Here is a 24,900-nt window from a genome sequence, read left to right as displayed (position 1 = left end):
CGTCTCTTAATTGGGTCTGTTCTGAAAGTTTTTGAGTAAGGCTGGGAGATTATAATGCTTTTTAATTGAAGGGTGGGAGTTCTAAGTATAGCTGGTCACTAGTGGATTCCATTTAACAAATTAGAATCTAGCCAAGATGAACAAAGGGCTGTCTTTGCTGTGTTTGCATACTGGTTTTTATTGTGTGCAGTTTCTTTATTTAGTAAAAATACTATTTCTTGGATTTTTTGTTTGTTTGTTTGTTTGTTTTGTTTTTTGAGCTAGGGCCTCACTCTGTAATTCAGGCTGGCCTCGAACTCCCTGTGTAGCCCATCATGGCCTCCAACTGAAGGCAATCCTCCTGCCTCAGCCTCCTGAGTGCTGGGATTACAGGAATGTGCCACCATGCCTGGGTTCAGCAAGATTTTAATTTTCTATTTCTAGGCTAGGAACCATATATGTGTTTTTACCATAGGTTTTCCAGATATTTCAAATTTCAGCCATGATTGGGAATCACTTATTTGCAAGATAAAAGTCTAGAGGCCTTAACAATAGCTGTCTGTCATCTTTTGCACAGCCACTATTAACAACTGTCATTTATGTGTATGTACTTTTTGTGAATTGTTGTACTCTTTATTTCATATATTATTATTACCTATTATTTCATAATAACTTCATAAGGATATTGTCCCAGTCTAAAGCTCAGGAAGGTTAATTTACCCATCAGAGCACAGGTCTTAGTTTTAGCACATACTGAAATTTGCATTTCTCACTATACTTATAGTGCCTTGTGATTCTTTTATATATTCTTTAAAAACTTACAGGCAATCTTCTTAGGGCCTCCTTGATTTGGCCCTTTCCTTTTACTCTGATTGAATAATATTTAGTGTTACACCCAGCGAGAAAGAACCAACCAGAGACTAATATTAAGTCCACACAGGAGTTGATTACTGACTGGCTCGGCTCGAGCCCCCACCAGGGGGGAGACTAACATGTTTTATACACCTTTGAGGCCAGCAGTTTCTAGGGTCCCCTGTGGAATAGAACTAGCAAAGCAAGCGAATTTACAGGCATGCACTACCACGCCCAGCTTCCTTCATTCTTTTGAGAGTTTCTGCAGTGTAGTAAAGGCTGGGTTTGAACTCATTATGTAGTACAAGCTGGCCTCACACTTGCTGGGATAATCCTGCCTCAGCCTCTGGAGTGCTAGGATTACAGAGGTGTGCCACTATGCTCCACCCTTCATTCTTTAATGTGGATGTCCAGAGTCCCAGCACTTTTTGTTGGAAAGACTAGTCTCTTTTATTGTGTTGTCTTAGTAATCTTGTGGGAAAACAATTGACCATAAACATAAGGGTTTACTTCTGAATGTTCCGTTGTGTTCCCTTGTATCTTATACTATTTTAATGACTGTAAATTTGTTACGAGTTTTGTGAGTTTAACCAAGAACATTTTAATATCTTTTTTTTTTCAGTACCAGGGATCGAACTCAGGTCCTTCCGCTTGCCATAGCAGGCAGCGAAACCACTGACCTAAATCCCCAGCCCCTAGATTCTTTCCTGGAAGTTTTGAAATTAGGAAGTATGAATCCTCCAACTTCATTCTGTTTCAAAATTTTTTTTATCTGCTCTGGGTTTTTTGAATTTCCCAGTAATTAATTGTAGGCTTAGATTATCAATTTCTGCAGTGAAGCCAGCTGAGATTTTTATAAGCATAGTGTTAAATTTGTAGATCAATACAGAGAATATTGCCATCTTAACAATTTTAAATCTTCCAGTTCATGAACATGGGGTATCCTTTATTTAGTCCTTCAATTTTTTTTTTTTTTGAGGTGGTACTGTGGATTGAACTGAAGGGCTCACACATGGTAGGGAAGTATTCTACCACTGAGCTACATCCCCAGCCTGCTTCCTTTTAATTTTTTTTTTTTTTTTTTTTTTAAATTTGAAGACAGGGTCTTACCAAGTTGCCCGGGCTGTGCTCGAACTTGAGGTCTTCCTACCTTAGCCTCCAGAGTATCTAGAATTATAAGTATGTGCCATCATGCCTATATCTTAAATATCTTTGAACAATGTTTTATAGTTTTTAGTGTACAAGACATACTTCTTTTTGTTGAATCTATCCCTAAGTATTTCGTTCTTCTTGATGTGATTGAAAGTGGAATTGCTTTCTGAATTTTGTTTAGGATTCTTTTCTTTCATTGTTTCTTTTATTGCTAGTGTATAGAACTAGTGATTTTATATCATACAACTTTATTATTTTTCACAGGATTTTTTTTTTAGTGAATCTGTTAGGGTTTCCTATTTATAAGATCACACCATCTGTTCAAGAGATAGTTTTACTCTGTATATTACTTGAAAGTCTGGATGTCGTGGATGTCTTTTCTTTATCTTGCCAAATGCCTCTTCAGTATCATTTAGAAGAGCCAGAAATGGACATCTTTGCCTTATTCTAGATTTTATGGAGGGAAAGCATTAAGTCTTTCACTATTAAGTATAATATTAATTGTGGGGTTTTCTTAGGTCCTTTATGAGATTCAGGAAGTTCCCTTCTGTTCTTTGAGAGAATGTTAGATTTTTGTCAAATGCATTTTCTTTATTGGTAAGATCATATGGTTGTTGTGTTTACTTGGTTAACTTAGTGTTTGCGTTGGCTGACTTTCATGTGTAAATCCAGCATATTAATTCTGGGCTAAATCCCACTGATCATGGTGTGTAATCTCTGTCATATTGCTGGAATCTATGTCTAGTACTTTGCTGATGGCTTTTGCCTCTGGATAAAGGACATTAGTTTACTGTTTTCATTTGATGTGTTTATTTGGTTTTGGTGCTAGAGTAAACTGGTCTCGTAAAATAAGCTGGGAAGTGTTCCTTCTTCCGTTTCTTATTTTTGGAAGGATTGGGCAATCTTTAAACATTTGGTAGAGTTTACCGATGTAGACATCTGGGCTTGGGTTTCTTCATGGGCAGTTTTATTCCACATTCATAACTCTCTCCACTCAGAAGTCCTTTGAGATGATGCCATCAGCCTTGGCCAGTCGTAGAATGGAGTCATCTGGTTCACCCATCCTGTGAATGGCCCTGAAGATAGCATTGGTTTTCAACTGGCCGTTAAACCTGCCTGTGACTTTGTCAACCTTGGGCATGGTTATTGGGATGGATGCGTGGTCCTTGGAGCCAATAATACGGCTGCTGGAGGAGCATTTCCATGGCATGTACAGGTCCATGAACTCATGGGTATTGCTCTGCATATTGAAGCCCTGCCTGCTGCTTCCACCAGGAACCTGAGCAGAGAAACCCAATATATATTTTTTTGGTACCGGGGATCGAACTCAGGACCTTGAGCTTGATAGGTAGTTGCTGTACCACTGAACTACATCCCTGACCCTAGCCAATATTGTTGTCAGTGGTCATTTTCTAAAATACTAATGTGAGGGGCCAAGGATTTAGATCAGTGGTTCCACCTCCTGTCTCGCAAGTGGAAGGACCCGAGTTTGATCCCTGGTACCAAAAAAACACAAAAAAAACCATCAACAAACTAATGTGAGTTAATATGACTGTATTCTTCTGCTTCACATCCTTAATGTTTCCTATACGCTTTCAAGACGAAGTCAGCAAAAGATAACTTTTGCTTAACTCCCGAGTTGTACCTCCTAGCCCAGTGATGGTGAGCCTGTGGCACACAGAGCCTACTCTGTCGGCACGCAAGCCGAGTTGCCCCAGCATCACCCCATCAGCCGAGCATCGGATATTCAGGTTTAATAGCAATGTTGACACTTTGCAATAAATAAGTGGGTTTTGGGTTGCAGTTTGGGCACCCAGTCTCTAAAAGGTTCATCATCACTAGACTTTAAACATATATGCTATTGAAGTGTTTGTAGTTGCCACAACTACATGCTCTCTACCTTTGCCATTCACAACTCACCTAGACCCTGTTCTCCAGTACCCTCCCTCCTCTCCCATCACATGAAAACCAGCTAGTCCTTCAGGATGTGATGAATCTGGCCCCAGAACAGGATGAAACACCCTTCCTTTTTTTTGTTCTCTTTGGTCTTTTGAGACAGGGTCTTGCTATGGAGTTCAGGCTGGTCTTGAACTCACTATGGAGCCCAGGCAGGCCTCAAACTCATGGTGATCATCCTGCCTCAGCCTCCCGATTGCTGGGATTACAGGTGTGCTCCATGGCGCCTGACTTCTGTTTTTGTTCTTGTAGCATTCTCCTGTGCTTTCTTACATCAGCAGTTATCTCTGTGTTTTTGTAGTTGCCCTCTGATTTACCTGACCTTCACATTAGGTTCTTAGTTTCATAAACAGGAACCTTGTTCATATTAGGTTTTATATTCCTGATCACTAGCATACACACAACTACCTGATGTTTTAATGTCTAAATAGCTGTAGAGCGAGTGAATGACAGGCTAGTAGTTCTAGAAAAATCTGAATCCTAACTTCAGAGCAAAGAAAATTACTTAAAATTTGTTATTTAATTCTTACACATATTTATAGAGATAAATGTTAAAATTTTCAACAGATTAAGAATCTAGAATAAGATTAAGAAAATAAATTTGGTTCCAGTAATATGGAATTGCCCTTCTAAGTAAAAACTGTAGCAGGAGGCAAAGCCAAATAAGATATCATGCTCTGAAATAGCTGAGGGGTGGTGGTGGTGGTGGTGGCGGGAGACATAAAAATTGATATTTAGGTCATGCTGTTGTAATATTAATAACATTTTAGAGTTCTTGTTATATTAAATCTAAAATAGAAGTAGGAGCCAGGGATTTAGCTCAGTGGCAGCACACCTGCCTTGCAAGCACAAGGTCTTGAGTTCGAGTCCCAGTACCAAAAAAAGAGGTATTTTTAGGCTAGTTGTATTCAAAACATTTAAATGGTGGATGAAGTTCTTCAGCTTTCCCTTGATCTATGTAAAAGATGGTAGGAATTTAACTAAGCAAGTGCCAAGACTATTGTATCTACATGCACGATGTAAAGCTTTTATTAGGAATATGGAGAAGTAAATTTCTGCATCAGTATCTTTTCCTTTGGTAGTCTGTAGTTATTTTTCATATTTATTTATTTAATTTTTTTGATATGGAGATCTCACTATGTTTGGTCTCAAACTTATAGGCTCAAGTGATTCTCCTGGCCCAGCCTCCTGAGTAGCTGGAATTATAGGCATGTATCTCTATGTCCAGTTTGATTTTCATATTTAGAATTGTTGAAACTTTAGGAGAAAAAAATTGTTTTCATCAGTGTATGAAACAGTACATATTAGATGTATTTTAAAATTCGAAGAGAAGCAGATTGAACTTTAGGGAATAAGCAAAAGCCAAGTTTATCTTTTAAAGTTTTTTTTTTGGTACCGGGTATTGAACTCAGGTCCTTGCGCTTGCAAAAACCCAAGTTTATCTTTGAAATTTAGTTATTGCTCTAATCATTGGCTCTTTGTAGCCTGTTTTTTGTTTGTTTTTTTGTTTGTTTTTAGTACCGAGGATCGAATTAATGACCTTGGCACTTGCCAGGCAGGCACTATGCTGCTAAGCTACATCCCAGCCCATATGTAGTCTTCCCCCCTGCCTCGTGGTGGGGATCAAACTCAGGACCTTGCACTTGAGAGGCAGGCATGGCGCCACTGAGCTAAATCCCCGGCCCGTGTAGCCTGATTTTTAAGCTGCAGTTAGTAAGAGGTAAAATAAGATTCTTGGCATATTGAAGTAATTTGGAATGTACATTATTATTCGTAACCATTTTAGTTTTTTACTGACCATCTCATTTTGTGACAGTGGAAAGAATTGAAGGATTGAGGTAAAGCCTTCCAGGATCATGTTTAACTTTTCTCAAATTCTGATTTTTTTTTGTACCAGGGATGGAATTGAGGACCTTGCGTTTGAGAGGCAGGTGCAGTGCCACTGAGCTAAATTCCTGGCCCTCATCAGACTTCCATTCTGTTACTACAACTCCTCTTGCTTAATTTTTTATTGTTTCCAAAAAGTATATTTAGCAGATTTCAAAATAAGTTGTTAGAATGTTTATCGCAAGTATTAATATTCATATTTTTAAAATAAAGGTATTTCAAATACTAAAGTTTTAGTAACTTTATTTGGGATAGGAACAGATGGAGAGAATGTAAAGAATAAGTTTTAGTTATCTATTAGAACTTTTAAAAAACATTTTGTTCCTTGAATATTTTTTATTTCTAGAACTATTGTCAAATAAGTTTAACATTGACGTAATTTGATAGTGTATATAATTTCCATCAAGCGATGGAGTTATAGCTTGACTTTTCTTAAGTATGAATTTTAACATAGAAATAAAAGATGATAATGTTCTTACATAATTGATATTTGAAATCAAGATATACTTTATTTTTATTTTTATGTTTTTGTTTTTGTTTTTGTTTTTGGTACCGGGGATTGAACTCGGGACCTTGTACTTTCGAGGCAGGCGCTGGAACCTCTGAGCTAAATCCCCGGCCCTCAAGATATACTTTAAAGATTTAAAGGTATTATGGTAGAAGCCTGGGTAAATATACATGCATTTATATTAATATAAATGTCATAATTATACCACCCATATCTATAACTAATGTTTCCTTATCCAGAGATTACATTTCACACTGACCCTGTGAACATTTTATTTGTGTAGGTTTGAGTCAGTGGGTGGTGATGTCTTCAGAGTTACAGACTGTGGTTATTTTAGAATTCAGGGCAAGAAAAGATTCTTAAGAGATACGAAAAGTTTGTCTTAAGAATGTTTATTAATATATTCTCTAAATAATATTTTGGTACCAGGTAGCTTTTTTGTATTGGATTGGACACTGCTAATGCTGGGATAATTTATTTTGCAGAAGTAGCCAAACCAATTTGTCTTTCATTTTTTGACAAAATTTCTTTAGAAGTATTCCTGAAAGCTTGGTTGTTCACTTTTTTGGGTATCAGCTGTGTATCGGCACATTGCTGAGATTCTAGGATTATACACATGACCAACACAGTTCTCTCCCGCTGGCAGTCAGTCATATGGGGGAACTGGCAAGTCAAATGTTTTAAATAATTTTTAGATAATTAAAAATGTTGTGATAACTATATGTAAGGAATTATCTACTTTAAGTCAACCTAGTTACTCTTCTTCCTCACTGTTACTGAGATGCTCTTGTTAAGTTACTAGCAGCTTTATTTCTGCATTTAGTGGTCACATCTCTATTTTTTCATTTTATTTCTCTGTCGTATTTAATGCAGTTGAATGACTATTCCATCCTTGGTTTTCCTCTCACCCCATTGGCTGCTGTTTCTCAGCTTAACCTGTTGGCATTTTTAGTGCCCCAGGGCTCTGTCTGGACCCTCTTTGCATCTGCAATCTCTCATTAGGAATCCACTCCCCTCCCAGTAGTATCTGTGTGCTCAGCAGTCACTGGCCTTTATTTTCCGCAACAACCAACCACAGAGTTTCAGGAGGAATTGCCCACTGGACCTGACTTCTTGAATATATATGATACCCCAAACAACACATTCAAAGCTGGGTTTTCATTTGTTTGTTTGTTTGGTTGGTTTTTTTTTGAGACAGGGTCTCATTATTATTAGTTCAGGCTGGCCTTGAAGTCACTATGTAGCCCAGGTTGGCCTCCAACTCACAGTGATTCTCCTGCCTCAGCCTCCTGAGTGCTGGGATTACAAGTCTGCACCATCATGCCCAGCTCAAGCTGTTTTTGATTTGGGTCTCACCACTGAATCTTTTCCTTCTTCATTGCTCCCTATTGTCCTAAGGGATATCCTTAGCTGTTGAACTGTTCAAGCCAAAACTCTAATAGCTGCCCTTGGTTTCTTTTTCCTTCACTAGTCATAGCCACTCCATTAGCAACATCCTGTCAACTCTGCCTTCAAAGCATGTTTTGAATCCTCAGTCTTTCATTACTTCCTTACCATCTTAATTCAATATATCCTTTCTTTCCTGGACTATGGCAGGAGGCTCTTTACTATTTTCTTATTTCCACTCCTTCACTTAACAGAGAGAGCTATCTTTAAAATACTAATCAGGTCACTTGCCTGTGAAAACCCTCCAGTGGCTTCCCATTTCACCTAAAATAACATCCAGACTTCCTACTGTGTCTGAATCCTCCATGATCTGGTCCCTTCCTGCCTCCCTGACCTGTTTCTTATTACTCATCTCCTTGTCCATTACTTTCCTTTGTTTTAATTCACATACCTTCCTTTTTTTTGTGGAAGTACCAAGTGTATTTCCAATGTAGAGTCCACCCCTTTGCCTGGAATCCCCCCCCCCCCCCCCCCAGCTGCCTTAGCTCACCCATACAAAGACTGTTCTGGGGATAAAGCAGTGAATAAGACACAGGGCCAGACTCTAAGACATTCCTCTCGTTTATGTCTGGTTCTCTGAACCGTTTTCAACTCTCCCAGGTGGCTGCTGTTTTCTTGATGTCGTAATTTATGTTGTTTCTTAAGTTGCTCCCTCCATGGAGCTTATGTTCTAGTTGGACACAGTGGGGTGGGGTAAAGATCCCAGGCAACAAGATGAATAAAGTGCAAGTTAGATGATGAGAAATGCTGAGGAGAATCAGTAAGAAAGCACCCAAGTACCAGGGTAAGGAGTGGGTTAATTGTAAATAGGATGGACAGGGAGGCCTCTGAGATAATAATCCTTTAAGTGCCAAAGTCCCGTGGTAGGGGAAGGGGGTAGGGGTCCAATTTGGCCAGAAGGAAAGTGAGCAGGAGGAGGACGTGTCAGGAGATGAGGCCAGAGAAGCTGCAGACCCATGTCTCGAAGGGCAGGCCGCTGGTGGCTGCATGCAGGAACTCTGCTTACAGCTGGTCCCACTCCCAGAGAGAGGTACAGTAGGACTGGGGTGCAAACAGGGGGCTGGGGTTTTGATAGACTCTCCCCAGGAGATTTCTAAGCTGCAGCTAAGGCTGAGAACTATAGTAGAGGCCATTATTAGGACATGGAGTTTTGCTTTTGAGGGAAATGGGAAGTCAGTGGAGGGTTTTGTCTTGGGAAAATAATTTTGTAATTAATTGACTTAAAACTTGATTCCATCTATTAAATTTAATTAACTATAAACTTACAGTAATTCCTTAACTGCCTTAAATGGAAGTAAATTGTGATACAACTCAAAGATTTGTATCAGCATAACTTAAAAGATTATCCAAGGATTGTTTTTTCTTCTCAGTGCTTTATTTCCTTTTAGTTTTCACAGCCCACATTTCCTCATCCTTCCATGTGTCGCTGCTTATGGTCTTTAGTTTTCTTCCCCTTCTAGTATCCCCATTCTACCAATTTGAGAATTTCTTCCAATTCTGAATTTAAGAGTAATCAATAGTGGAAATACAGCATTGCATGAAAATATTTTAGCTAAAATGTTTACATTTTTCTGATTCTTTTGGAATCTCTCTCAAATACAGTGACTGAGAAAATGAAATTGTATAAAATGTACATTTTTTTCTTCTCAGAATTGAAAGATTGGTCTCTGTATGCCTTCCTGAAACTATACTATTATGTCTTCCCCACTATTTCCTGTGAGACTTTATGTGCAGGGCATAATAAGTGGCCTTTATAAAAAGATAGGAAGTATCTTGTTCAATATTTCAGCAGGAGAGGCTAGGCCTTATCCCCACCCCATCCCATAGTATTACTTTGATATAGAAAAAAGCCTGCTATCAATTTATTTGTAATTTATCTCTAATTTGTTCAGTTACATTTAAGTAACTTTCATTTCTGTATCTTTTGCTATGTTCCAATGGATTTACCACTCCTGTTTGGACTGACTGTATCTACAATTCTTGGAATTCCTCATTTACTGTTCCTCTGAATTTTTTTCTGTTGGAATCTGGAATGCTGAAATGATGGATCTATGTCCTTCACAAAGTAGCTGTGAGTATACTACATAATTTATATAGTGACTTTTTTCAGTTTGAGTTAAATTTAACTTACAGTTAGATAAATATGAGCCAGTGGAACTCTACATTTAATACATATTTTTAGCTGTATTCATAGTGGGCTTTCAAATATTTGACTTTATAATACTATATTCTGATTAGTCCTAATTATGTTTAAAATTAGTTTTTCAGTTTAATTTGCTAACTTGGCTCACCAACGTTTGGCTTAAAAGTTAGTTTTTACAAAATGTTTATAAAGGAGTGAAAACAAGAGTAAAGATAATGGATGAAGTATTTGGCTACATACGGGACAAAAAAATGTCAACGTGTGTTTTATTTCAAATGTGTTGAATTGATGCTTTGATTCAAGAGTTCTTTTTAAATGAGCATTTAAATGCCAGAAACTTTGAAGAGACGTACGTCTCTCTTAGGGTTATTTTGTCATTGTATTTTAATGATGACCAACCTCTACCTCTTTGGGTAAAGTTAATCAGCAAGACTGCTCTCAGGTGGACTGAACTATGGACAGTGTTTCTCACCAATGGTAAAGTTAAACATCAGACATATTTAACATACCAATTTAGAATGAGATTTGTTTGAGTTACTTGTGAAACAATTGTTTCAAAAAGCCATGTAGCAGAGTTACAATTTACTTTAAAACCTGGATAAATTTGATTTCCCCGAAGATGAAGGCAGCAAGCAGGATCATGTGAAGCTTTGAGGTGACATGATTGGACCTGGCATAACAGCTTGAAAGATTCTGTGCTGATTGACATTGATCTTGAGAGGCTTCAAGAATTTATGAAAGAATTGCTTTAAATTCAACGTTTTGATTTCATCTCATGAATCAGAAGATTTCAAAAAATACAAACCTGTGGTAGTATCAGCAAAGGTGATAGTTTAAAAAGGGTTAATACAGTCTTCATACGATTTAAATTTTTTCATTGGGAAAAACTGTTTTGTTGTTTTGGTTGGTCAGAATCTCGTACTAACAGTCAGTTGAGATCTTTGCTCTGAAACAGTTTTAATTTTTGTTTCTTTGCGTTTTTATAATTAACCATTACATTGTTAATCAACTCATGCTTACTCAGTTCATTTTGTCCATTCTGCAATTAATACTCCTACTAATAACAACATAACAATTTGATTTGCTCTGAATAATAGTTTTTGTAATTTTCTTAAATAGGTTAATGAAGAAAATTTGAAATATATGAGAGAATAATATTGTTGATACATAAATAACGTGGCTTTTTACCTTTTCAGCAACCGAAGAACCTTGAAGGCTACGTGGGATTTGCCAATCTCCCAAATCAAGTGTATAGAAAGTCAGTGAAGAGAGGGTTTGAATTCACACTTATGGTAGTAGGTAAGTTATAATTTCACACTAAAATGGAATTTTGATCTAAGTCTTAAACTGCTGTTCAGCTGTGAATAAATTTAAGAAAATAGTAGCCCAAATGACTGCAGTGAAGGTATGTCATATTTGACCTTATATGATTCATTTTAAAAGTTAATTTAGTGGCATAATGGGATTTATATACTTGTTTCTTTTTTATTTTTTAAGGTAGAAAGTAAAAGTTGAGAAATGGTGGTTACTTACCCTTATTACTCCAGGATAAAAGTTTGTTCCTTGGCTTATCTACTATAGTAAAGTCAGATCACATGAGCATTTAACTTAAACAAATAGGTCCTCTGAATTGTAAAAAGAAAGATGGGGCAAAGACTCATTATAATATAAATAGAATACCAGTCATTGGGCATGAGTCCTGGTGTGAGTGAGGTATGGTTCTCTCTGTTCTGTAAGTCAGTGCCATTCATTTGCCTTTTGTATTTTATCCTCTGAACACCTGACCCTGCCCTGTAGTCTATTTGAAGATACTATTCAGGGTTATTTTGACTGTAGGTTGGTAGCATCATCATGACACATGCTGCACCTTTGCCATGAGTAAGACAGTCTTACTCTGAGATGACAGTAGTATTTTATTATTACCTCCTGTAGTGTGACTAGAGCCTTACTGCTGAGTGTGCTGCAACTTTCTTGTGTCTGTTTCTGTAAGAAGGTGGAAGGCAGAATGGTGGATTGATTGTCATTGACTACAGAAATTTAATTGGTGTTGAGTGTTTTAGGTAGTGAGCATTCCTTTTTGCCAGTCTTGCTCCATCATCTAGTATTTCAGTTTTGTTACTGAATTGGCTAAGAAATACTCCTTCGTTGAAAGGAGGAATATTTTATCTATTGACCAAAATATTTCACCTGTTGCTCAGTCTGTGGCTGTGTGGAAGCCGTATGCTTTGTGATCATTCACATAGTTAAAACATAAAGTTTACAAGTTTGATTCTGGAGAGTTGGTTAAGGTTCCTGGCTCTGGTTAGCTCGTACATCTGGCTTGCAGATTGCCACTGTAGAGCAAGGGTGGGCCTACTAGCTGGATGAAATAAAGGAGAGTGTACCTTTTCTTCTGTAGAATGGTAACATCATATATGAAGAAAAACTATGTCTTAACTTTATATATGTAGTGTTGGTAATCTTAAAAAGTAAACTTCAGACAAGTGTAGGTCTATTAGGAGAAGTGTAACAGTTAAATTTTGGGGAAGTGAGGTATTAGAATTTTAGTTTAAAGAATAACTTCTTGAACTTAGAATTCTGTCTGTTGGTTAAGACAAGCTAGTTGATTTAAAATTTCTCTGTAATTTTTGTAGACAAAAACCAAATTCTGTAGTCATTTGATATTTAGAGGAAATTCACATCTCTAGATAAATGATCATCTTGCAGTGTCAGATGTACTTTAATAACCTAGCTGCTGGTTGAAATGTGATTTTTTTTGTTTTTTTGGTACCGGGGATTGAACTCAGTACCTTGCACTTGTGCGGCAGACAGTGGCACCACTGAGCTAAATCCCTGGCCCGAAATGTAGTTTTTAATGGCTTGTAAAGGTGGATAGCTATCATATGTGACCATGTTGTCAGGATAGTTACACTTGTTTTAGCTAGTATTCACACTGTATAAGTGTGGTTATAATTGAAGCTTTGTGTACATCTTAGTTATTTCTTTGGGTTTCAGCTTTGGAAATATGAACGGCTATTTTTAAAAGTTTAGTTCCTTGTTTTAACAGTTTTGATTGGCAGTAGAAATTGCACTCAAACAGGTTGTGTACCATTTGCACACTTGCCAAGTGTTGACAGCATCCCGTTCTGTGCATACTGCCAACATTAGATAGCACAGTCTTCCTGTGCCAGTTTCATGCCTGAAATGTGATGACTTATTTCCCTTTGCACTTTATTGTTGCTGGTTATTTGTTTATTTCTTGTGCTTATTTATCTTTGAAATTGCTTTGTATGTGAGGTAGAGCTGGAGAACCAATCGTAGGGCCTTGTGTATACTCAGCAGTTGCTCTAGCACTGAGCAGCATATTCAGCCTCTTCTTTTGTAAATGTTACACTATTTACTTTTTTTTTTTTTTTTGGTATCAGGGATCGAACTTGGGTCCTTGCGCTTGCGCAGCAGGCCGCGAAACCACTGAGCTGAATCCCCAGCCCTATACCATTTACTTTTAAAACTGTTAATTTTTCCAGTGACATAGGTACTCTTAAGTGTTCTATTGTTGTTGTTTTTATTGTTATTGTTAGATACTTAACTTTTTCCCCTAGAATTTGTATCTGTTTTGTTTTGTATTAGCTTGTGTTTGGAATGTCTACTCAGTCTTTTTGTTTTTTGTGCTTTTTTCCCCAAAAGTACTGGAGATTGAACTCAGCCTTGTCAGTGCCAGGCAAGCACTCTACATCTGGGCTAAATCCCCAGCCTTTTTTATTTTTTATTTAATTTACCACTAAGTCAGTAGGTTACCTAAGCTGTCCTCTAACTTGTGATCCTCCTGCCTCAGCCTCCTGAGTAGCTGGGATTAAAGGTGTGTGCCACCATGCCAGTCTTCAGTCTTTTAGTTAATGTTCTTAATGACCAGCTTTATTCAAGAGTATTAAAGGTTATGCTGTATTCAAGTACATAGACTGAGGGTTTATCTTTTTAATATCTTTAAATTTTTGAGATGAGTTCTCTCCATGGTGCCTGGGTGGCCTCGAAGTCTTGGGTTCAAGTGATCCACTGCCTCTGCCTCCCAAGTAGCTGGGACTACAGGCCTGTGCCACCAAGTCTTGCTTAATTTTTAATTTTAAAGTCTTAAATCCATATAGATTTTTAAAATGTAAGTTGCAGTGTCAGAATCTGATAGTTGTTTTACTGGTTTTTTTTTTTTTTTTGGTACCAGGGATCGAACTCGGGTCCTTGAGCTTACAAGGCAGGCAGCAGAACCATTGAGCTAAATCCCCGGCCCTGTTTTACTGTTTTAAAAAATGGTTACATAATTCTAAAACTGTATTATAGGCCTGATTTTTTTTTTCCATAAATTCTTTTATTGGTATATTTTAGGTATACAATATGTTTACATTTATCATTGGGTGCTTATACCTGTACATGATGTATCTTGGTTTGCATTTTTCTCCCCATTACCTGTGTGCCCTTCCCTATTTACATAGACTTCATTTCCATTTTTTTTTTCTTTTCTCATAATTTTTCCTTTCCCTTCTTTCCTTTCCCCATCCTCTCCCACCACCCCTACCCCTTTGGACCTTTTCCTCTTTCAAAGTATCAATTATTCATTATTAATCCTTTTAATCCTTATTTACACTTTCATTTTCTCACTAGAGAAACTATTCGGTATTTACATGTGTGTCCTATTTATTTCACTTAAGAATATGGCCTCAGGGGCCAGGGATTTAGCTCAGTGGTTCTGGCACCTGCCTCGCAAGCGCAAGGACCCGAGTTCGATCCCCAGTACCAAAAAAATGAAAGAATATGGCCTCAATATGCATCCATTTAGCTATAAATGACTCTAGTTTCTCATTCTTTATGGCTGAGTAGTACTCCATTTTATTAAAAAAACACATTTTCTTTATCCAGTTTCCAGTTGATGGGCACTTGTGCTGTTTCCAAGCTTTAGCTATTACAAACTGCCGCTATAAACATGGGTACACATTTTTTGCTGTGGTGTGATTCTTTTAATTCTTTTGGGAAGATCCCCAGCAGAGGAATAGCTGGGTCAAATGGGACCTTTAGCCCTAGTTCTTTGAGGTATCTCTGTATTGATTTCCACAGTGGTCATACCAGTCTGCACTCCCGCCAACAATGGAGAAGGGTTCCTTTCTCCCCACACCCCCGCCAGCATTTGTTATTGGTTGATTTCTTGATAGAAACCATTCTTTCTGAGGTGAGGTGGAATCTCAGTGTTGTTTTCATCTGCATCTCTTGAATGACCAATGATGTTGAACATTTTTTCATACGTTTATTTGCTGCTTTTACTTCTTTGTCTGAGAAATGTCTGTTCATTTCAGATGCCCATTTTTGAATTGGGTCTTTGACTTTGGGAGGTCTAATTTTTTTTGGTTCTTTGTATATTCTAGATAATAGTCCTTTATCTAAGGTACAGCTGCTAAAATTTTTTTCCCACATTGTATGTTGTCTGTTAGCTCTGTTGGTGGTTTCTCTTGCAGTGCAAAAGCTTTTTAATAAGATGAGATCCCAGTTGTTGATTCTTTGTGCTAGTTCCTGTGCTGCTGAGGTTTTGTTCATAAAGTCTTTTCCTATGCGAATGTCTTCAAGAGTTCTACCTAACTTATCTTCCAGCAAGTTTAATGTTACTGTCTTAATATTTAGATCTTTAATCCACTACGATCTTAGTTTAGTGCATGGTGATGGATATGGGTCTAGTTTTAATCTTTGGCAGGTTGAAATCCAGTTTTTCCAGCACCATTTATTAAATAGGCTATCTGGCCTCCAATGAGGCTGGTTGGCTGCTTTGTCAAAGATGAGGTGACTAAGTATGTCTGAAGCTGTTACTGGATCTTCTAATATATTCCACTGATCCTCAGCTCTGTTTCTTTGCCAGTACCATGCTGTTTTTATCACAGTAGCTTTGTAGTATAGTTTCAAGTTGGGGATTGTGATACCCCCAGCCATGTCTCTGTTGCCTAGAATTGCTTTTGTTATTCTAGGTCTCTTCTGGTTCCAAATGAATTTTTGGATTATTTTCTCTAGTTCTGTGAAGTATATGTTGGAATTTTAATCGGCATTGCATTCAATCTGAATAGCAGTTTTGGAAGTATGGCCATTTTCACTACATTGGTTCTTCCTACCCAGGAACAAGGGATGTCTTTCCATTTTCTTATATCCTCCCCAATCTCCTTTTTCAGAGTGCTGTAGTTTTCAGTGTAGAGGTCTTTTGCTTCTTTTGTTAGACTGATTCCGAGATATTTCATTTTTTTGGATGCTATTGTAAAAGGAACTGTTTCCCTAATTTCTCTCTCAGTTAGTCTGCTATTTGTGTATAAGAAGGCTATTATTTTTTGAGTGTTGACCTTATATCCAGCTACTCTGCTGAACTGGTCCATTAAGTCTAGAAGTCTTTTGGCCAAGTTTTTTGGGTCTTCTATGTAAAGTTATCATATCATCAGCGAATAATGACAGTTTAACTTCTTCCTTTCCTGTCTTTATTCCTTTTATTTCTTTCTCTTGTCTAATTGCTATGGCTAATGTTTCCAGAACTATTTTGAACAGGAGTGGTGCTAGTTGGCATCCTTGTCTTGTTCCTGATTTTAGCGTGAAAGTTTTTAGTTTTTCACCATTTAGTATGATGTTGGCTGTTGGGTTTTCATAGATAGCCTTAATCAGGTTGAGATAAAGACCTTCCATGCCAATTTTCTATAGGGTTTTTATCATGAATGGGTGTTTGATTTTGTCAAATGCCTTCTCTGCATCTATTGAGATGATCATATGGTTTTTGTCCTTGACTCTGTAAATATAGTGTATTACATTTATTGGTTTACGAATATTGAACCATCCTTGCATCCCTGGGATAAATCCGACATGGTCAGGGTGTATGATCTTCTTGATGACCCTCTGTATTCTGTTTGGCAGTATCTTGTTGAGGATTTTTGCATCTATGTTCATTAGGGAGATTGGCCTGTAGTTCTCTTTTTGGGTTGGGTCTTTCCCTGGCTTTGGAATCAAAGTAACACTTGCTTCCAGGAATAAATTTGGAAGCCTTGCTTCTCTTTCAGTTTCCTTGATGAGTTTAAAGAGTAATGGTGTTAGTTCTTTAAATGTCTTGTAGAATTCAGCAGTGAAACCATCAGGACCTGGGCTTTTCTTTGTTGGTAAGTTTTTTATTATATTTTCAATTTTACTCATTGTTATTGGGGTGTTTAGAATTTCTATATCTTCTTCATTTAACTTTGGTAATCCGTATGTGTGTAGGAATCTGTCCATTTCTTCTATGTTTTCCATTTTATTAGAGTACAGGTTCTCAAAGTAGGTATTGATGATCCTCTGGATTTCTGCTGGTTCTGTTGTGACTTCCCCTTTTTTGTTCTTAATTGCATGGATTAGAGCCTTTTCTTTCCTTTTTTTGATAAGGTTGGCTAAAGGTTTATTGATTTTATTCTTTTCAAAAACCAACTCTTTTATTCATTAATTTTTTGTATCATTCTCTTAGTCTCCATTGCATTGATTTCTGCTCTGATCTTTATAATTTCCTCTCTTGTACGAGTTTTGGGTTTGTTGTGCTTTTCTTTTTCTAGGAGCTTGAGGTTGTGTATTAGGTTATTTATCTGAGTTCTCTCTGTTTTCCTAATATGGGCATTCACTGCTATGAATTTCCCACGTAGAACTGCCTTTCACTGTGTCCCGTAGATTCCTGTATGTTGTACTGGCATTATCATTTACTTGTAGAAACTGTCTAATTTCTTCTTTAATTTCCTCTGTGACCCATTGGTTGTTCAGGAGGGTGTTATTCAATTTCCATGTGTTTGTGGGAGTTTTGCGGTTTCTTATGTTATTGATCTCCAATTTTATTGCACTATGGGCTGATAATATATAGGGGCTAATTTCAATTCTTTTACATTTACTGAGACATGTCGTATGAGCTAGCATGTGGTCTGTTTTGGAGAATGACCCACGTGCAGCCGAAAAGAATGTGTATTCTGATTTTGTGGGGTGGAACACTCTGTAAACATTTATTAAGTCCATTTGCTCAATAGCTTGGTTCAGTTCTAGAATTTCGCTGTTAATTTTTTGTCTAGATGATCTGTCAGTTTGTGATAGTGGGATATTGAGGTCCCCCACTACAGTGTATTAGTGGTTATTTGGTTATTTGGTCCATTAATATATGTTTTGTATAGTTGTGGGGATTCGTATTTGGTGCATATATATTTAGGATTGTCATCTCCTCCTCTTGGATTGTTCCCTTCACAAGGATGTAGTGACCATCTTTGTCTCTCTTGATTAGTTTTGGTTTGAAATCTACTTGGTCTGCAAATAGGATTGCTACCTCTACTTTTTTCTGGGTTCCTATGGCTTGGAGAACTGTTTTCCATCCTTTTACTTTCAGTCTATGAATTGCTTTTTGAGTTAGGTATGTTTCTTGTATACAGCATATTGCTAGATTTTGCTTCTTAATCCATTCTGTCAGTCTATTTCTTTTGATTGGTGAATTGAGTCCATTAACATTGAAAGTTATAATTGATAGATATTGACTCATCCTTGTCATGATGGTTTACTGTTGTTGGCTCTTTTATTTCTTATTTCTTTTCCCCCTTTCCCTTTAGTTTCTTACCTTGTGTGGTGGCTTCCCTCTGTTGGTCCTCATGGAGTTGTGACCTTCGTTGTCTTTTTCTAAGATACTGCTTAGAATTGTTTGGAGTGCTGGTATGGGTGTTCATGAAATTTCTCAGGTGTTCTTTGTCATGGAAGTATCTAATTTCCCCATTAGTTTTGAAAGATAATTTTGCAGGATACAACAGTCTAGGTTGGAAGTTATTTTCTTTTAGGGCTTGAAATACTTCACTCCAGGCTCTCCTTGATTTGAGGCTTTATGTTGAGAAGTCTGCCGTGATTCTGTTGAGCTTTCCTTTATATAGGCCCGATTTTTAGAAGCCTATGTAGTTTTTTTTTTTTCTTCTTCTTCTTCTTTGGTTTAAGTTCACTTATCTTCCCTTGTAAAGATATTATTACAGTTACAAGTACAGTAGTTTTGTGTTATTTGTGGAGGAAGATTACTGGAGTTTATATTAATTTAGGGGGACATGCAACTAAGTAAACAAGTAAAATACCGATTATGGTATTTTCTAGAAGGAAATAAACATGATGAGATCTATTTTGAGTCTTTAGGGAAGAACCTGCCTCTCTGAGAAGGAAATTTTTTTTCATGATAATGCCTCAGTTAAATTGTACCTGTAAATTTTTAGAGAGATTTTTCAGTAATGAATATATTTATGTTTTGTTTACTTAATTTCTGATGTAATATTAGTCCTAATTCTGGAGCAGTGTAATTCAGAAAAATGCTTGTAAAACAGTCTTGCAGATTGGGAGTCTTCGTTTTGTAACAGGAGCTGTGTCTAGATTGACTTTTTATAAGAGATGTGATCTTGGTAATATGCAGTTTGATTTAACTTTTAAATGTGTGATTTAAAACATATATTCTTAAGTCCTCAAATTATAATTTCTAGTGCATTTTTGCCTCATAAATGTTCTATCCTAATATGGTCTTTGGAAATGGGTAATTGAAAGTACTCTAATGTTGGAAAGTTGGGCTCTAAGATACACTTTATAGTATATATGGTATCATAGAGGAAAGATAAGCATACTCTTGTTTTTTTGTTTTGTTTTGTTTTTGATACCGGGGATCGAACTCGGGACCTTGCGCTTGCAAGGCAGGCAGCAGAACCACTGAGCTAAATTCCCGGTAGCATACTCATGTTTTTGACACCTGGAGAAATTGTTCTCCTGATACTGAATATACTCAAGATTGACTGGGTATGTGGATGGAAATAAAGAAATGCAGCATTTATTGAGTTTAATTAGCTGGTCTTGGGACATAAATGAGAAGGCCACGTAGTCAATACTAAAATTTAAAAGAATAGAGAACTGAATGGAAAGGTACTAAGACTTTTAGTATATGTGCTGCTGAAGCGAGCATGGTACTAAGACTTTTAAGACAAGGTTATGAAGGGAACATACGTTTTTTATTAACAGATGAAAATAAAAATTTTATATGGGAAATTTATTTAGTGTGTAGTTTTCCTCTTGTCATGGAAAGGTGATTTTTCTTGATCCTTAGTGGGCATTTTCTAGATCTTCCCTATTCTAGGATGTGGAGGTCAGATACTATTGAGAGTAAAGTGGGTCCTTCCTTTTCCTGGGTGGCTGGCTGTTCCACATTTATCTAAAATATCGTTTAAGTATGAGATGGTAATACTGCTTCTGCTATGACCACAGATACCCCAGCAACAAAAGAGGTCAGCATATTACTCTTCATATTCTTGGTCCATCTTTTCTAAAGAGCATTTGTAGATTAGATAGTTTTATATTATGAATCAATTTTATTCCTCCCAGGAAGTTTTCTGTTCCTACATTTTTATTTTTGGGTCTGGGTGATTGAACTCGGGACCTTGCGCTTATGAGGCCGGCGGCAGAACCACTGAGCTAAATCCCTGGCCTTTTCCTACATTTTTTGATACTGAGCAGGTAGATTTTGTTGGAAACATAGTTTTGTGCCAGTATATCATACTTGTTTCACCTTAGAACTACAAAACCTCAGAATTATTTTACAGATTGAGAAGGTATAACTTTCCTGTGAAATATTCAAACTTTATTTTTAATAAACATGAATATTTAAAAAAATATAATTTCTATGTAATTTTATCTGGGTTCTTTTGTATGTGCATGGCAATTTAAAGTGGTGGCTAAGATACTGAAGACCATGGACCAGGTTTTTAGCAGGAAAGGAAGACATTGAATGGTTTCACTTACTTTCTAAACCTCTTGAAATATAATTGAGCTATTTTTGTCATGTATTTATTTTCTGAGGAGATAACAATTACAATCTCAAGGGATTATTTACCTAAAATATTGAGACTTATAGATACAAAGTATTTTATATAGTTAGAAGAGTGTGGCATTAGTTTATATTATTATGCTGAAATAATATATTCTAAATTTTGCAACAAATCTAAACACAAGTCACAAGTTGAGTATGTAATGTAACTCTTTTTTTCATGAAATATTTGAGGTGCATGATTCTCCATTATATCCTTGGTATTGTATTTGCTTTCCTCAAGAATGTTTTCCTCCTGGGTTTAGTGCATATCCCTGTAAATCCCCAGCTACTCTGGAGGCTGAGGCAGGAGAATCCCAAGTTCAGAGCCAGCTTGGACAACTTAGTGAGACCCTGTCTGAAAATAAATTTTAAAAGGCGGGGGATGTAGTCTAGCATGCCTGAGGTTGTGGGTTCAATCCCAGTACCTCCAAAAAGAAAAAGTATCCTCCTGTATAACCATAATATACCAATTAATATCTGAAAACAAAGGTATGTTTCAGAGTGATTCTCTTATACACCAGCCAAAATCAGAACAAATGTGTGTTTACATGTACACAAATATGCATTTACATGACATCTGTATCTGTCTATACTGAAAAACCTAAGTTCACACTGCCATCTCTGACTTCATTTACCACAGATCATTCTGGTCTTCATCTTTTATGAGAAGTTATTCTCCATATGTGGTCAGTCCCACTATATGTAATCCCCTCCCTACCCTGCTCTTCCCTTCCCTTCTCTGAGGCAGGGACTCTGCTTATCCGTTTCTTATATCAGGACTCCCTGAACAGATGCCTCCTTAACCCTGTGTGGACTTGCACTTCAAGCCAGGCCTTTCCCAGAATCCCTGGGAGCTGTCCCCATTGTGGCGGTGCTGATACCTGCTGTGGGCCATTGTGGCATGCTCCGTCACAGGCCCTATGTTTGTGTGCTCTGATGACTTCTGGATTGGATTTTCAGAAAGGAAAGTGGAAGAGAACTGAATATTTAATTGTATTATAGAAGTAACTGGTATATGAAGAGACAATTTTTCCTTTTGATGCTTGAAAAATGGTAAAATTATAATATTATAGAGTTACTGTTGATTCAACTTAATGCATATATTGACAAACTGAGTTTGAAGAACTTTAGGATGACCTCCAGATTTACCAATAATTAAAACAGATTATGAGGAAGGAAAGTTTTAGAGTTTAGGCCTTCTATTCTTGCACTACTTAGAACTCTCAAGTGAGCATATGATAGAGATAAGGAATCCAATGTGAAGTGTGATTTATGGTTCATCCTTTTAAGTTTTTAATGATAGAAGACTTATAGGTAGAAATTATTAGTGTAATGACATAAAGGGTAAAAAAATACAGAGCATGCTTGTCATAATTTAGAAAATACATTTTGATTGAATGGCAGGTCAGCTTATATATAATGCTCAGTAAAGTACTAGGAATTGTAGATCAAGCTGCTGGTATAGTCACTTCTACCTTCAAAAGAATCTTCAGGTAAACATATACTACTAATGACAATTTAGTAAATGCTATAGTAGTGTATATTTAGAGAGCCATGTAAACAGGAGAGTTAGTATTTGGATTTCGTGGTGCTAACTTACTGGTCTGATGGATATATTAGAATCTTGAAACTGTAACTCAGTTTTTAATGTGTTTTCTTCTCATAGCAGATGCTTACTTAGTCTTATCTAAAGCAGGCACTGCACTGGGATAAAAAATAAATAAGCTGTGCTGTTGAGCTCCTTCAGAACTTGGGAGTATGGGATGAGGTTGGAGCGGAGCTAACACCCTGTGCTCTGTGACTACATCTGTCTCACAGGGGGCTGGAGAAACTGTGTATGTGAGTGGTAATTGTGTATGCAGAATGCTCTTATTAAACCCATAAATGGCATAAAATGTTGATTTTAAGCCTATTTTATGGCTTAGAAACCAGGAATGAAGGAACAAGAATTATCAGGGATGGTGGAAAGTAATATGGGAACTAACAATTAAAACTATTTTATTAATCCTTCCTTTGGACTTCTTTTTCAGTTTAATTTCTTTGATCATGAACACAGAGGCAAACATATTACATACTCTTACTTTGTAGTTCCATAGATTGCTGGAAAGAGTGCTTTCCAGGTACCAGATTACCTAATTTGAAAAGTGATTGAGAACTTAATCTTTTCGCAGTAGAAACAAGATTTAGCTAGTTACGTTCTTGTAAACACAATATGATTTTTTCCCCTGCCTATTCTGTACAAATAAATGTTTTTTCAATTACCTGCATGATATCACAAGTCTTAGGAGTACACTTGTTTTGTAATAGTATTATGCCTTCCTCTGTGAACTTTTTGAGTCTCTTGTTTTTCCATGATTATTTGAGAAATTTAATGTCATCAGTGTAAAAACTTTTTTTTGTAATGTAAAACCTCTTAAGAATTATTTTCATCAAAAGTTGAAGATTCTAATTTTGAGTTTGATATTTTATTATTTTGGGGTTTTTTTGGTATCGGGGATCAAACTTGGGACCTTGCACTTATGAGGTAGGGGGTGGCACCACTGAGCTAAATCCCCGGCCCTTTGAGTTTGATATTTTATATCAGTGTCTGCTACAAGTGAGCAGAAATGCTGTTTGCTCTTATCATTGAATTGTGTTTTAATAAGATTAGATTTAATGTCATGCAGTAGTTACCTGTAGTTTGTCTTGGGTCAGGTTATCATGATAGCAAATTTGGGCCTTAGGAACAAATCTCATAAAAGTTTAGTCACCTAAAAGATGAAGCACAAAGTGAAGTGAGCTGCATTTTGACTGTTGTCAGTCAGTGTTTCTCTGATCCCCGTAATCAGCACATCCTGGGCCCCAAGGCTCTGAATGTTGCCAGGACTCTCCTTACTCCCCTCCTGAAGTTGAGAAAGCACTGCTCTACATGCACTTGAGTGTTTAAAGCAGGGCATTAAATTACATCATGGAAATGCAGTTGTAATTGATCATCTCTGGTGTAACAGAGGTATTAAGATACATGGTTTAAAATATCGTAACTATAAAAACCACTAGTTACAGTGCTTTTCATTTAGAAATGTAACACAAAATAGTAGATAACATTTTTTAAAAGTGAGATCACTACATAAATTTTTATGTATTTTCTTTGTCTAAGTATATCTGTAATACCATATTCACTTTTGTATAATTTCTTCACCTAATGCTATGGCAAGTATTTCCCTATGTCAAACAAGTTTTCTAAAAGCTGATTTTCAGTGACTGAATAATATATTTTTAGGGGTGTATCATGATATGCTTAGCCCGTTGTTGAACTTAAGTCCTTCTGCCTCCACTTTCAAATCTTTGAATATATTATTGCATTATTTTTCTGTGTGTGATTCCCAGAAGTAGATGACTTGGTGAAGGATGTGAACTGAAAATGCCATACCAGTACACAGTTGTGTAAATGCTCATTTGTCTCATCCTTGCCTAATTGAAGTGCCAAGTAAAGAAAAATGATGTTGCTAATTAGATACTTGAGAAAGGTGCTACATTTTAAATTATAAACCTTTAATTATTGATTTGAGAATCTTTTGTCAGACTTAAGTACATTACTATTAAACACTAATATAGTTTCATTTTTGTGAATGTTATAGTTATGCGCATTCATGTACTTTTTAAAAAATGTTGATAAGAGATCGAGACAAACACTGAGATAAAGTGACATACCTCAACCCTGATCCATAGACTTATCTATTTGGGTATATGAGGTTTATAGAAAGTTAAGAACCAGTGAAAGATATGGGTCTAATTTTAATCTTCGACATGTAAAAAAACCAGCTTTCCAGTATCTTTTTTTTTTTTTTTTTGGGGGGTACTGGGGATCGAAGTCAGGTCCTTGCACTTGTGCAGCAGGCGGCAAAACCACTGAGCTAAATCCTCAGCCCACCAGCATCATTTTTTAAAGAGGCAATCTTTCTTCCAGGGATGGTGTTTGGCTCCTTTGTCGAAGATAAAGTGGCTGAGTATGTTGGAGTTGTTTCTGCATCTTCTAATCTGTTCCATTTACCCTCTTTTTATCACAGTAGCTTTGTAGTATAATTTCAAGTTGGGGATTTTGATGCCTCCTCCCTTGCCTTTGTTGTGCAGAATTGCTTT

The 24,900-nt window shown here is 36.8% G+C and overlaps 1 protein-coding gene and 2 pseudogenes across 4 annotated transcripts in view; 2 read left to right on the top strand and 1 right to left on the bottom strand.

The window, feature by feature from the left end:
• Positions 1-24,900, top strand: part of Septin7 (septin 7) — a 96,035-nt gene that overhangs the window by 10,232 nt on the left and 60,903 nt on the right. The window contains exon 1 of one of the 3 annotated variants that reach the window (XM_021254590.2): positions 11,120-11,222. The exons of 1 other annotated variant lie outside the window; for it this stretch is intronic. Coding sequence is in view for 1 of the 2 variants with exons in the window: in XM_021254591.2 (XP_021110250.1) it covers positions 11,213-11,222 (10 nt within the window). In the remaining variant the exon portion in view is untranslated. Of the gene's footprint in view, positions 1-11,119; positions 11,223-24,900 lie in introns of those variants that run through there. One more of the 3 variants, XM_021254591.2, reaches the window with a different exon arrangement.
• Positions 2,978-3,229, bottom strand: LOC101722496 (small ribosomal subunit protein eS21 pseudogene; annotated as a pseudogene).
• Positions 11,120-24,900, top strand: part of LOC101722836 (mast/stem cell growth factor receptor Kit pseudogene) — a 33,117-nt pseudogene continuing 19,336 nt past the window's right edge. The window contains exon 1 of the transcript XR_015445489.1: positions 11,120-11,222. The product of XR_015445489.1 is annotated as a mast/stem cell growth factor receptor Kit pseudogene (transcript). The remainder of the gene's footprint in view (positions 11,223-24,900) is intronic.

The sequence above is a fragment of the Heterocephalus glaber genome, unplaced genomic scaffold (genome assembly GCF_053883595.1).
Source record: "Heterocephalus glaber isolate CG9 unplaced genomic scaffold, H.glaber_assembly_v1.0 deba00001610, whole genome shotgun sequence".
NCBI classification, from domain to species: domain Eukaryota; kingdom Metazoa; phylum Chordata; class Mammalia; order Rodentia; family Bathyergidae; genus Heterocephalus; species Heterocephalus glaber.
This window is presented reverse-complemented; position numbering and strand designations above follow the sequence as displayed.